Below are 14,693 nucleotides of genomic sequence, written 5' to 3'. Positions count from 1 at the left end.
TTCAAGATTAATAATAATAATTTGAGACTGAAACAATATTGGCTATTTTGCCTATTATTTAAGGCTTGTCCCTCAAGGACTTTTATTCATTTTAAAGTTATTATTTAATATTAATATTTTTAATATTAATATTTTCTTAATTTATGATAGCCAATATTTATGGTGTCCAGCTCATGAGGCAGAGCTGGCCCAACAACACACACCTACACACAGACTTACACACATACACACTACTAACACAGTGTCCAGGGAGAAATGGACAAAGCTGATTCTTATTAGCTAATTAGACTCATTACCAATTCATTGGTTGATTTCGTTGCTGTTCTAACCTGCAACTGATAACTGATAACTGATATATCTGGTAACCTAAAGATGTTCTTTCATTTTATAGTTTCATCATATATTATTATTATCACCCTGTAACATGTTTAACTCCTCTCTCCCCACAGTAACACAGTAACACGTTTACTTTAGAAACATTTTAACTGACTTACTTTGTTCTTTTTTCTGAGAACAATTTTAACTCAGGTATGAAAGCAACTCATACTGATGTCTTTTCACTAATAGAAGTTACGCCGTTCACATATTGACGTGCTGACGGGCTGATATCAGTGTGGTGTCCCATCTCAGTTTCTGTTACTGGTAGACAGTAACAGAAACAACAATATTAACTGTGTTCAGACAGAGTAGCAATATTGCTACTCTGTCTGAACACAGTTAATAATGTTGTTTCCTTTCTTGCTGTTATCACAGAGTCTAAATACCTGCTGTACATTTAAACTTACTAACTCACTAACTCTGCAGTTGTTTATATGCTGTTCAGATCTGCTAGTTACTTTAGCCTTGCACTTAGCACTAGCTTGTCTCTCTCACCGTCTCTCTCACTCACTCAGTGTGGTGTTGTAACTTTACTGTAGAGGATTGTGATATCTTCAGTGACGTCTGCTGTTTTTAAGCACAGCTCCACTCGCTAACTGGACTAAAATTTACTATAATTAATAATGATAATTATTAATGTCATTAGCTGTCATTACTATTTTTATCAGTAGGAGCACTACATTTGCCATTATATTACTATTGCTGTTACTGCCATTACTATTGCTATTATTAATATTGCTATCATTGCACGTTCTTGTTTTTTTCCTCTGTGCTCTCTCTTGATCTCTCTCTCTCTCTATCTCTCCATCCCAACCAGTCGAGGCAGTTGGCCGCCCACCCATAATCCAGTTCTGCTCGAGGTTTCTGCCTCTTATAAGGAAGTCTTTCCTTGCCACTGTCGCCTAGTGCTTGCTCTTTGTGGGAATTGTTGGGTCTCTGTAACTAATATTATAAAGAGAAAGAAGGAATAGGACAGGTCTACCCTATTTGGAAAGTGCCTTGAGATAACTTATGTTGTAAATTGGCACTATACAAATAAAACCAGAGCTAACTGCAAACTCTAACTGCCATCCTTGAAAATTTAACTCAAAAAAGTCAGACAAGCACTTTTAAATCCCACAATTTCCAACCTCCATTGACAATTTTTATTTGGCCAGTATCACCAAGTTTTGGTCTCATTCCGATATCTTTTACAGTTTTTGATGGGAGTACCCTCCACCTCTCCGATTGACCGAAATGCAAATTCAGGAGCAGGTGTTCCTTTGCAGAAATAGGCAAAGCTGATTCTGATTGGCTTATTAAACTCATTAATTCTTAATTCTTCATTCTGCCTTTTAACTCAGATATGAGAGCAACACTAAGATCAATCAGCACAGTGTATTTGCGTGTACTTATGTGTGCGTGTTGATGTGTAGTTCTTTGCTTGTGTGTAGATATCTTTCTTTGTGAGGACAATTTTGTTTAAAAACCATTATCATTTTGGCAGGTCCTGACAACTTCAAAGGGCTGCTTGAAGGTTAAATTAACGCAGTTCCCAACACCACGCGCACATTTACATTGAAAGACACACAAACTCCATCACCTCCATATGGATATTAACTGTATATAAGTGTCTCAACCTGGTAACACAAGCTTTTTGGAGGCTCCTTGGTAGACAGCTATACTGCCACACACAACAATACACACATGCACATTGACAGAAACACACAAACACCATCTTACTTTTTTAATATTCACCTTCAAAATAAGAGTCTCAACCAGGTAAAAAGAACTTACTGGAGGTTCTTTTGAGTAGCTCTACCGCCACACACAAACAAACACACACACACACACACACACACACACACACACACACACACACACACACACACACATATTATCTTATGCAATTTATACTGCCAAACACAGAAGCACAGACACTTTCAAAGTAAGAGTCTCAAAAAGGTAAAAGGTAAGGTAGGAAATAAAAGTTTGATCTTAGCTATCGTCTATTTGAATATAGTGGTATAGCTTTATTGCAGATCAACTTCTGTTGTACATGTGTGTATACATGTCTTGCTATGGTTGTGGGGACAAATTTGGATTTGAAACCATCAGTGTGAGGTCATTTTGCCCAGTCATGACAGCTTGAAAAGGCTTTTTTAGGGACACCTGCAGTGACTGAGGTCAGTGTCAGGATAACTCTCATGAATGAAACTGAAAGTAATGTCCTTAGTACAGATTGTAATGTGAGGAGTGAAGTACACGCACCAAGCAGCAGGCACATTCAAAATTTGTCCAGGAATTTTCTAATTCAAACTAGAATCACCACTCAGAAGTTTGCCTCCAACACTCGTTTCAGATTACATCCAGAATCATACACTATTAACCATTTGTGTAAAATTTAGTCATAATTGCAATGTGAATTCTTGAGTAATGGCTAAAAATATTTTTTGTGCAGTCAAAGTGACCTTGACCCCTAAAATGTAATTAGTTCATCCTTGAATCCAAGTTGACATTTGTGCCAAATCTGAAGGGATTCCCTTGAAGAGTTCCTGAGATATTGCGTTCACAAGGCCAACACCGGGTTTTGTGAGGACCTTGACCTTTGAGCACCAAAATGTTATCAGCTCAATCATGCTTAAGTCCAAGTGAACATTTCTGCCAAATTTGAAGGGATTCCTTCGAGGAGCTCCTGGGATACAAAAATATTTCAATGTGCAATATTTCAATGACAATCAGAAGATGCAATTGCAAAGATGTAATTGTGTTTCTTATAAATCACAGAGCACTTCCTCCCTCTTGTGTAGCTCAGTCGAGTCAACTCGGGAGGAATTCATCTGTGAATCAATCAGAATACAACTACAAATCAACCAATCAAATTACAGCTAAAATCAACAAACCAATCAGAATACAGCTACAAATTGACAAATCTGAATACAGCTACAAACCAATCAATCAAAATACTGCTACAAGTCAACAAACTACCTAATCAGAACAGGGCTACAAACTGACCAATTAGAATATGACTAGAAACCAACCATTCAGAATACAGCCACAAACCAACCAATCAGAATACAAAATCAGATTAGAGCTACAAAACAGCCAATTACAGTATGGCTACAAAGAAACTAACCAATAGGAAAACAGCTAGAAAACTTTACCAATCTGAATATGACCATAAATCAAACTACAGCTACAAACCAATCAGAACAGAGCTACAAATTGACCAATTAGAATACGGCTACAAATTGACCAAACCGAATACTGCTACAGATGGACAGAATAGGAATACAGACAGTAACCAACCAATCAGAATACGGCTACGAACCAACAATTAAGAATACGGCTACAAATTTAAAAATCAAAATACGGCTACAACCAACTAACCAATCAGAGTGCAACTACAAACCAACCAATCAAAAAAAGGCTACAAACCAAGTAATCAATCAGAAAACAGTTGCTAACCAAACAATCACAATATAGCTACAAACCAACCAATCAGAATAAAGCTAAAAACAAATTAACTAATCAGAATACAGCTACAAACCAATCAATCAAAATAATGCTACAAGCCAACAAACTACCTAATCAGAACAGGGCTACAAACTGACCAATTAGAATATGACTAGAAACCAACCATTCAGAATACAGCCACAAACCAACTAACCAATCAGAATACAGCTACAAATAGATAGATAGATACTTTATTTATCCCCTAGGGGAAATTCATGTGTCCATTAGCTCATTGTGGATAATAACAATAATAATAATAATAATAATAATAATAATAATAAAAACAGTTAATAACAAATGTACAATAATAAAATGATTAGTCCACTTCCTTTGGCTGAGGTGTTGTATAGCCTAATGGCAGTAGGAACAAAGGATCTCCTGAACCTCTCTGTTCTGCAGCACAGTGAGATGAGACGTTTGCTGCTCCTGTAGCTGCTTCTCTGTCCTGCCAGAATGTTGTGGAGAGGATGGTTGGTATTGTCCAAGATGGCCTCCATCTTACATTGCATGCGTCTCTCCACAACAGTCCTGAGTGAGTCCAGACTCCTGCCATGCACAGACCCAGCCTTTTTGACCAGCTTATCCAGTCTCTTTGTGTTCGTGTCTGACATGCTGTTACCCCAGCAGACTACAGCATAAAAGAGTACACTGGCCACCACTGACTGATAAAACGTGTAGCATTTCACGGCAGACGTCAAAAGACCTGAGCCTCCTGAGGAAAAAGAAGAAGACTGCCCCTTCCAGTAGATGGCATCCATGTTCAGGGACGAGTCCAGTTTACTGTCCAGGTGCACACCTAGGTATTTGTAAGTGTGCACCACCTCAATGTCCTTCCCTTGAATGTTGACTGGCTGAAGGGTGAGCCTAGACCTCCGAAAGTCAATGACCATGTCCTTTGTCTCGGAGGTGTTCAGAAGGAAGCATTTCTTGTCGCTCCATTCACAGAAGGCCATGGTCAGATCCCTGTACTCCTCTTCCTGCCCATTCCTGATACGCGCCACAATAGCTGTGTCATTGAGTATTACAGCTACAAACCAACTACCTAATCAGAATACAGCTACAAACCAACTAACTAATCAGATTACAGCTACAAACCAACTACCTAATCAGAATACAGCTACAAACCAACTAACTAATCAGATTACAGCTACAAAGCAACTACCTAATCAAAATACAGCTTCAAATTGACCAATCACAATACAGCTACAAATTAACCAATCAGAATACATCTACAAACCAACCAACCAATCATAGTGCAGCTACAAACCAACCAATTGGAATATGGCTACAAACCAACTAACCAATCAGACCAGAGCTGCAAACCAGCAAACCAATCAGAATATAGCTACAAACCAAGTTAACTCAAGGCATCATTGGGTTAGGGAGATATCATGTTCACAAGGCCAAAACTGTGTTTTATGAGAACAACGTGACCTTGACCAAAAACCTTTGACTACTAAAATCTTATCAGTTCTTCCTTGAGTCCAAGTGAATGTTTGTGCCAAATTTTGAAGAAATTCCCTCATAGCTTTACTGAGGTATAACATACATAAGAATGAGATGAACGGCCATCAGACAACCTGAAAACATAATGCCTCCAGCCCTGGCTTTGCATAAAAACCTGAATGTACTAATTTCAAAATACTTTAATCCTCGTTCCAGTCTTAATGCTCAAATTAAGTTATTTTCCAGAGTAGCCTATTAAGAAATTGAAGACAAAAAATATTACAGGTTAAATTCATAGTAACACATGGATAATGCAGAAGCTGTGAGGTGACATGTGAGAAAACTTGTTTCAGTCATTCTTACCTGAGAGCTTCAACATTCCCACTCTTGTGGACACACGCCACTTCTCTGGTCTGGTAGCCAACCTGCATGTCCCAGAACTTTCCTCCTGGGCGGTTCTCACGATTCCTGTTCCTCTTCTTCTTAATAAGTTCTTTTGTCTGAGGATCCTTTGACTTGCCTCTTTCTCTTAACCTCTCTCTGACTTTCGTTCTCATTTTCTCTCTTTTCTCCTTGTTTTTAGCCTTTTTTTGGCGTTTGGGCCTGTCTGCTTGTCGGGATGGCCTGTCTGGTTTCCTGTTTGCCCTACTCAGTTTTCTGTTGGATCTGGAACGTTTGTCACCATCACTGGACAGTTTATTACCAACTTTGGACCATCTGTCTCCTTTGTGCTGTTTGTCACCCTCTCTGATCTGTTTGTCACCTCCTTTTGACTGTTTATCGCCCTCACCAGACTGTTTGATACTTTCCCTGGACTGCTTGTCAGCCCCTGTGGATGGTTTTTCGATCTCTCTGGATTGTTTGTCACCCTCTTTGGAATCTGTATCACTTTCCCTGGGTGGTTTTGTAGCTTGTCTAGCTTGTCTTGACAGTGGGACAGAGCAGGGCCCCCAAGGTCCCACTCTAAGGCTATAGAGGCTTTCCTCTCCCTCACAGGGCCCTGGCTGGCATGTCTGAAACTCAGTCAAGTTTGGGCAGGCTGCTCCACCAAACAGTGGTGGAGCAAGGATGAAGCGAATCCGGTTCTGTAAGCCCAATCCACAGGTTTTTGAACAGGGAGTCCACAGGGTGAATTCAGACACCACACAGTCCCGAGGACAGGGGATAAGACATGCCTGCTCTAGGCGTGGTTTAGGTTCAAAGTATTCACAGATTGCATCCTCTGCAGGCTCACCATTCACTTTCTGCACGCAGCCCACCTCACGGGTCTGGATGCCCTCTTCTCCCCGGGTGCATACAGCAGGGCGCTGCACCCCGGCACTGCGCATCGACACTGGAACACACTGGTTCCATGCACCCAGCTGCCAGTCATACAGATCTTTGTGCCAGTCGCACACTCTGAAACAACTCTGCTGGTTGTCTGGACGTTCCATCTGATCACAGTTGGTGTGCAAGGTCGTCCAGCCTTCAGAATGGGCACACCATACTGCCCTGCTTTGGCTGCCTCCAGGACCACACTCACTGCCCATACACCGACCCCATGGACCTGTAAAGAGTAAGATGACAGAGTGGTCAGAGAAAGGTCTAAGTGAGACTGAGAGGAATAGAATTGCAACTTTGACGAGAAAGTAACTGTGAGAAAAGTGACTACCACTTGTCCCCTTCTCCAGAAGATCAAACAGGGTCTAAACAAGCCCCCAGGTTAGCCATACTTATGTCATGCATGCAATTTTTCTGTGCTGTGCTTTCAGTTTTACCACCAAATAGTGTGATTTGAATAATCTGGAAAAACCTTTGGTGTGTTAACAACTTGTCTGACTGCTGGTGTACTTTGCTGTAGCCACATGCCCATGTTTCCAGATTTTCCAATTTTATCACAACCAGTAGCTTATGCCAGTAAGAAGCAAATTCTAATAAACCAGAATCATTCATTGCTGCTCTGGTAGAACTTCCCAATGGTCATCTTCCCAAATGCACATTTCCCAGCACAAATGTAACTGCATGAACTGTGTGAATGGAAGACCATAGCCATAATTTTCCTCAGTTTTTGCTTTCCATCAAAAAGATTGTCAGGAGTAGATACACATGAGATACGTGTTTTCAAAATGTTGATGTTTCACAGTCAGCCTTTCACAAACCATTCTATGGAAGTCATTTAATGCCCATCAATAACAGCTGATGGCAAAAAAGCCCATCAAAACCAGATTTTTTTCCTTAACATAAAAAGCAATTCTGAGAAAACTATAACCTTTCCAAATCAAATATCTGAAACCTAAGTGCTTCTGAGTGCAATAAAATGTTCTAACAAAGACCCATTGTTAAATCTCTCTTTCAGTACTATGATTGCACTTCCACTGGATTTATAAAAATACAATTATAGGTCTAAGTAAACATCAACTTTCAACAATAAAACCTTGTTAGGAGGGAAGCAGATGCTGAGCCAGTAAATCTGAAGACCAAATCAGTACAGGGGAAACATAAAAATTTATTAGCTAATGTGAGGAATGGTGTGCTATTAAAAATCATTACCAGTTTATGGTGTTACATTGCTGGTAGTCTTTTTAGGTCCAGACTGTCATGCCTTGTCTTGACACTAGGTCATGGTTTACTTTTTTCTCACTTTTTCAGTTATGTTTTATTTTGGTGTCTAACTCTCTTCTCATTTCAGATCCACTTCCTGCCGTTGTGTATGTTTCCCACCTTTGTGATTGTCTGCCCCGCCCTGATGTATTTCACCTGTTCCTCATTATCCCTGCCTCCTTGTGTATTTAGTCGGTGTACTCCCTGCTCCCTTTGCCAGTTTGTCTTTGCCTGTTGTTGTGAGCGTACAAGCCTTTATTCTCTAGTTTTTTGTCTCCAAGTGTTTTTTTACCCCTTGACTTTACTCTGCCTCAGCCTAGCCCCTTTTAATCTGTTTGCCTCTACTGACTGACTCTTGTGTACTGAACTTGTTTTTTTATTAAAGGACCTGATTTTTTGGAAACTGGACTGTTTTTGAGTTCAATGCTTAGGAGGAGCTCTCCTCCAAATTCCATGTCTATCTATCAAATAGCTGTCATGGTATTTCACTCAAAATTCATAAAATTCAGTAGGATCTGGGGAAGCATGCTATTGAATGAATCCATTGGAAGTGGACCGCTGTTAGCTTTAAAACAGGATTTCATCAAAACCACAACTGTAAAGCACATTTGTGTCAAATTTTGTAATTTGACAGACTATCTGCATAAAACTACAAGTGAGAGTATCTATGGAACAAAAACCTCTGAGCTTTGTCTACCACTAGGGAATAAAGAAAGTCAGATGCTGTATAAAACAGTGCTTCATGTTTTCACTCAATAAAGCTAGGATACAGAAGAACTAAGAGGGCAAATTAGCATACAGCTGTAGGAGGAGGTCTGGATCAATACAAATCAGCAAGAAACTCCCTCAGACACAAGAGACAGCTGTAGTCACAGGTCTAGCTTATATCACTGACTGCCACCATCATCTCTGGCTGGAAATTAGGAAATATACTGCTCATTTAATGTAGCATTTAATTTAGAGTTTACAATGTCAGTGATAAGATGGACAGGTCAGCGATGAAAAACAATGCCAAATTGATTTTGTAATTAAGAATATAGACAAAAGGCAACATGCTGCAAGGCTAAGTAACCATCTGGGCTCAGGTTTTAATCCACATCCAGCTCTGCAAAGAGGCCAGCATGTTTATAGCCATAAAGGATTAGTTCCCTGGCAGGCGGTGTTGTCTAAGCTCCATGCAGTAGTTCACCATAATTCATGAACATACCACTGAATGACACAGTTATCTCCAGGGGGATTTCACACATCTAATCACACCCTGCCTCCATCCTTATACCACAAAACCCATCAGTAATGCCACTATTATACCAAGGAGAGACAAATACTAATAAGTTGCATTCACTATATAGCATATATCTTTTTTTTTCTCAATAGAAGGTTTTTACACTCACAAAACTCAGAGTTTCCTCCTTCACGGTGGACAACTGTTGTGATTCAGCATTCATGTCATATTGCCGGCATTGGACAATGATAAGCAATTACTCATTATACATTACACAACAAAAAGTGAATGACGTTACTTTTCTAATTACTCATCAGCAAAGTTATTAGTTACATTAGTCATTACTTTTGTTATTCAGCCCAGGTTTGTCAAACTGGCCTATGAAAAACTTTAAAGACTCATGCCTGTTGACTGCAGTTCACTATACAGCCACCAATGTCATTAATAACAAGGCTTTTCTGAATGTTACATATAAAAACCATTATCACATTTTAAAAAAAAATCACTTGCCTTTCAGGGCTTATGTACATGATACAATAAAAAGTAGGGATATGCCGATTGATCAGCCACTGATCATGATCAGCCGTTTTTCATAAAAAATAGTCACCAATCACCTTTGAAACAATCACGTGTGGTTAATACTCTGGTGTCTGTGGTTGAGAGAAAACTCTTGAATTGTAGTCCTGCCTACCATCTTGTTCACTGCACCAGCTGTGTGGAAGTGTGTGATGTAACCTACCCCATCTGCAATGCATGCCAAAATTGTTTGGTAACAGCCGTGGATCGGTGGCAAAAAAATCTGATTGGAGCATCCCTAATAAAAAGAGCTAACTTATGCTATTATGATGACCAGTAGGGGTGACAATCTTGGAATAATGTATGTCAACCTCCAAGGAGATATTCCTGCTCTTCACTACAGTGGGTTTGTTGCAAAATCATCATTCTTGCCATGGGAAAAGAGCAATGTGAAGTGAAGCAGATATATATGCCAATGGAACTATGACCTTAATTTAAAAATTCTGTGATGAATAAAGGAATCTCTGCAAAACTTAACTGTGGATTAGTGGAATATGATGAATGCATGTGATTTTAAATTTCAAATAACAAACAGTCTTTTCAGAGAAGATGAACAGGACAGGATAGACAATAAGATAACAATAAAAGTCCATGAAAGTTAAAATCTGAGATGTTAACATGCAGCAGGGAACAGGGCTGATCTGACTGTTCCAAAGAAAAGAGATGAGTGAAATAGGTCTGCCTCTGCCTGCTCCATAATTGAACTTGTACCAACACTCCACTGGTCCTATGATCCTCAGCTCAAAGGGTCTGCTGTGAGCATCTATCATTAGATTTAGCAGCAAAAACTCCCTTGCAGCCCAAAAACCCATACACCACAATTGTAAAAGAGACTCCTGTACAATTCTGACAGGACACCTCTAGCTATAAACATAGTCAATTATTATTTTTATTATACATGTTTAAACCTAAGGGGTTTAATCCTGAAAAAGCCCAGGAAGTGATTTTGAATGATGTCGCCACTGTGTACTAGCACTCTACGCACAATGGTGTTGTATCTTGGGAACGAGGATGCTTGCTAGGTTACATCAAATGCTGTACAGATGTCCAAAAATTAAGGGGAAAATTGAATAAATTACACAGAGGCAAGCTTTTTTTTCAGACATCAAAGTATTTTTATTTAGTGCATTTATTGATCTTTTGTTAGCCTGTGTTCTCTAATTTAATTGTTTTTTATCGATATATTAGCTGTGTATATGATTCTTCCACAAGGGGAGCAGGTTGCACCATCTCCCTTCTTAAAGGGAAAAACTGTCCCGGACATCCTCATCATCGTCTCTCTTACCCCCCATGTCGGCATAGTTGTTTCATTTCATCAAATCAAATATCTGGGACATGAATATATTTCAGGAAAATACCTGGGTTCTATAACAGCTGAAGGTATGGACGATTAAATTCTGCAGTGTTGTGGAAATATCTAAAAGTGTTTTACTGTTTCATAACAAAGACTCAAAGAATTTGTATATGACAGCTAAATGATGCAACCTAACTATAAATACATCCAATAAGGCCAATTATTTATTACCTTAAAAACTCAAAAGTCATAAGAATTCTTTTCCCCTTCTTAGTTGGTAAACAGAAAATGCTCCATGATGAACCAACATCACAGAGTACTTCAGTCCACATACACTATACACCCAGAGATGAGGACTCCAGTTTGCGACTTGGACTCAAGTCGCACTTGACTTGACTTGACTTGATAGGAATCTCGTCCTAAAAAGACACAAGACTTGACTCAGACTCATACATTTGGGACTCATGAACAATCTGTTTGTTTTTTTTCTTTTTGGCATTAACATTCGCATACGCCAAATTCTGGCGTGCTGAATTTGGACGTCATTTCCTCAAAGGGCGAGAGAGGGAGGGAGCAAGAGAGATCGATAGCACTGTGTGTGGTGATCAGTCCAGTGGAGCAGACTGCGCAGCACACTGTGGTTCTGTATGGCCGTGATCTCGCTCAGGTCTGTCTCCCAGCGAACTACATTCTGCTCAGGTTCAGTTTGATCTTGCAGCTCCATCACCCCCTTATCGTTTATGTGTTTGTATCTTTATCATCATTTGAACAGAGGCAGCAGTGGACTGCTGCTGACTCACTTTATATAAATAAAAAATTAATTTAAAAAAACAACAACAACAAACTACATCTGAAGACCTCAGAGAAAAGAAGTTAAATTACAGAAAAATACAGATACTTCAAATAGTTGTGCATCTATCAGCAGTAAGTCTGTAGACAACAGACAGCAGACAGGAAGAGCAGTGCAGAAGAGCGGGTTCAGGACCACAGATCTCTGTACAGTTTCCGGTAAATGCAGTTTGATAGAATATGCAGTAGGGGTAGACTATTATATAGTTTTATTTTCTGCACTTGCTTCATCAGAAATTCTAATAAGCTGATTATTAAAGTCCTCAAAGTCTGTGAAGGGCTCAGATTTACTGAATTTTATTACAGAAAGATCCAGTGAAGGAGAGAAACTACTTAAATCAAGGGATGTCTGGTGTTGTTTTCCTATGTTTGTTACAAGATTCTTGTAAAGTGTGATGGCCATATGTGACAGTGTCTCCAGGCGGGTTCTGTTGGGTCAGTCCAAGTCAAAAGTCTAGGCTGATTTTTTTGTATTCCCAGTCCATCCCTGTTCTCTCTTTTAGTATCACGTATAGCTTTATAGATAAGGGAATGAGGATAATGCGGTACATGCTTTGAATTCATTACATATCGTGATGCAGTGTTCTAAGCAGACCGTATGGCAGCAGCAGGGGACAGAACGCTTGTTACAACATAAGACACTTGATATTTGACTTGGACTTGTGACCAAAGATTGAACCTTGATTTGGACTAAAAAAATTACTTGTGAGCATCTCTGCTTTACAAGAGCATGCTCAGTAGCTTGGCTATTACAAACTACATGTGACAATGTTATGTTTAGCAGAAAGTAGTAACAAATAATGAAACTTCACCTTTTACAATATGGCAATTAGAATTGTTTTTAAGTTTTTAATTTAACGTGATTGGACAGTTTTCTACCGACTTCAGTATTTGAGGCTGACACTCACTCCTGCTCCTTAGAGCAGAGCTTGCAGAAGATGGCAAGTTCAAGTGAAACATCCTTTTACACAGTGTACACTTGAAAAAAATTATAAAAGAGCTTGGCCCAGCCCCATTTAAACATTAAGCAGCAGGCAGGTGATCGAGGATGGGATAACACTCAGGGCTTCTCCTGCTCTTGTTATGATAAACAGAACTGGCTTGCTGGATGCGGTGTAAGTTGTTAAACACAATAAACCCAGGGGTGTTAGTGCTTTCAAAAGCATCAGAACTGAAGCTCCCTTTTTGTCAGAGTTGGGCTTTTGTATCTGACCATCGAACCTCTTTGATTTTATGCTTTGTATGAGCTCTTTAATACTACTTATTGCCAACCAGAGTCTCTTCTCTGTGACCTGTTTAGTTGACTTAAGAGCATTGAACAGGGAGTGAGTCACACAGATCAACGGAAGACCATTCAGTTCAGCCATTACCAGTGGTGAGCTCTGAAAAGAGCATTGCAAGAAAGATAGCATTGTCTATTCGGTCTGACATAGCAACAGTTTCTCCCATAAGCGCAATTAAGGTTCCCCCCTGTGTACCTCATCTGGAAGATTGCCAAGGGACGCATCACTTAAAACAACCAGGCTCAAAGCATTACTGTTACCCAAATGCTGAAACTTAACAGTCAACTTTTCTGAGATAAGTTTACGGACAAAATTGTTCACTTTATGGATGGACTGTACCATAGCATTTTTTATATTTGATGTGAAGCTACAAGTGTCAAACATGACATCTGACCTAGTCTGCTTGGCAACCCATAATATCTGTCCTATTTTTGATCTCAGCTGCTCTCTTTCTGTTTCATTAAGGGGTGTGTACCTATGTATGGCACTTGCTGTTTGTAAGTGGAGTGGTTGTAGGTTATACCAGTTTTTGTACTGTCCTTTGCCTGCTCTGCCTAAAACTCTGACTTTACATTGAACACCATCATTTCTGTTCATAAATGTGACAGTTTGCCCTGCTCTTAACTTTACACTTGCGGAAGAGACAGGGTTAGCACATATTTGTGCTCTGTTTCAGTTTGTGTCACATTAGTTTGTGTCATGGGTGAGTGCAACACTTCTCCTGTTTTCACTTCCCTGTCACTGATGTCATCCTCTTCATAGTCTGTGAGCTATCTGCTTCATTGTTGGCAACAAATTTTTCACTTTCTGCCTTTCTGTCAGGATCATCTTGCACCATTTGTTGTTCACCTTACAAAGCCTAGACTGGTGCATTTTAACAAGAATTCCATCATGTCTTACAAATACTACAACTCCATCCTGACCAATAACCATTCCTGGTCCCATCCACTCTGTGCAGCCTGCTTGTTTGTTATATACTTTGTCTCCTGTCTCATATTTGTCATCTGTGGGTCTAAGCTCCTTTCTGAGCATTCAACTTCTATAAATGCTTTCCTAGAAGCATGTAATGTATGTGTTGATATATGCTGATTCAGTAATCTGAATCAGTACTCTGTACTCCGAAGCAAAAGGTAAACCAACAGCAGGCTTTGGCTTGGTCTTGCTGTATCTCTGGCATATGTCGCAGTCATGTACTATTCGTTGTAAAATAGTGATAATTTTCTTTGCGTTTACCGGAGCTCTGAATGAGTCTCTATAGTCAATCAGCAGATGCATGGACAAAGTACTTGTGTTATTTCAGGAGAACTTTGCATTTCTCATCTGTGGATATGTTTTCTATGACTGTAAGAACATCATCTTCAGTCTGACTTTCTTCAGTATTTTCATCTCTGATATTCACGCAGTAGTGTCCAGAACTAGTGAACTCAAGGGGTACAGGCTGTTTGAACATGACAACTCTGTCATTCTCCATGTCTAAAACTGTTCCTGCCTTTTTCAGGGATGTTTTTCTCTCTTCGACCACTTCAGCTTCAATATGGCATTTTGACTGACCTATTTTAGCAGGGAGTTT

The 14,693-nt window shown here is 39.6% G+C and overlaps 1 protein-coding gene across 1 annotated transcript in view; it reads right to left on the bottom strand.

The window, feature by feature from the left end:
* LOC111222791 (thrombospondin type-1 domain-containing protein 7A-like) overlaps positions 1–14,693 on the bottom strand; it is a 227,496-nt gene that overhangs the window by 148,957 nt on the left and 63,846 nt on the right. Inside the window, exons 2-3 of the mRNA XM_022746644.1 lie at positions 6,231–6,865; positions 5,683–5,888 (exon numbers count right to left, since the gene is read on the bottom strand). Coding sequence (XP_022602365.1) covers positions 5,683–5,888; positions 6,231–6,865 — 841 coding nt within the window. The remainder of the gene's footprint in view (positions 1–5,682; positions 5,889–6,230; positions 6,866–14,693) is intronic.

The sequence above is a fragment of the Seriola dumerili genome, unplaced genomic scaffold, assembly GCF_002260705.1.
Source record: "Seriola dumerili isolate Sdu_G_001 unplaced genomic scaffold, Sdu_1.0 BDQW01000108.1, whole genome shotgun sequence".
NCBI classification, from domain to species: Eukaryota; Metazoa; Chordata; class Actinopteri; order Carangiformes; family Carangidae; genus Seriola; species Seriola dumerili.
Note: the sequence above shows the minus strand (reverse complement) of the source record. Positions and strands in the feature narration are given on the sequence as shown.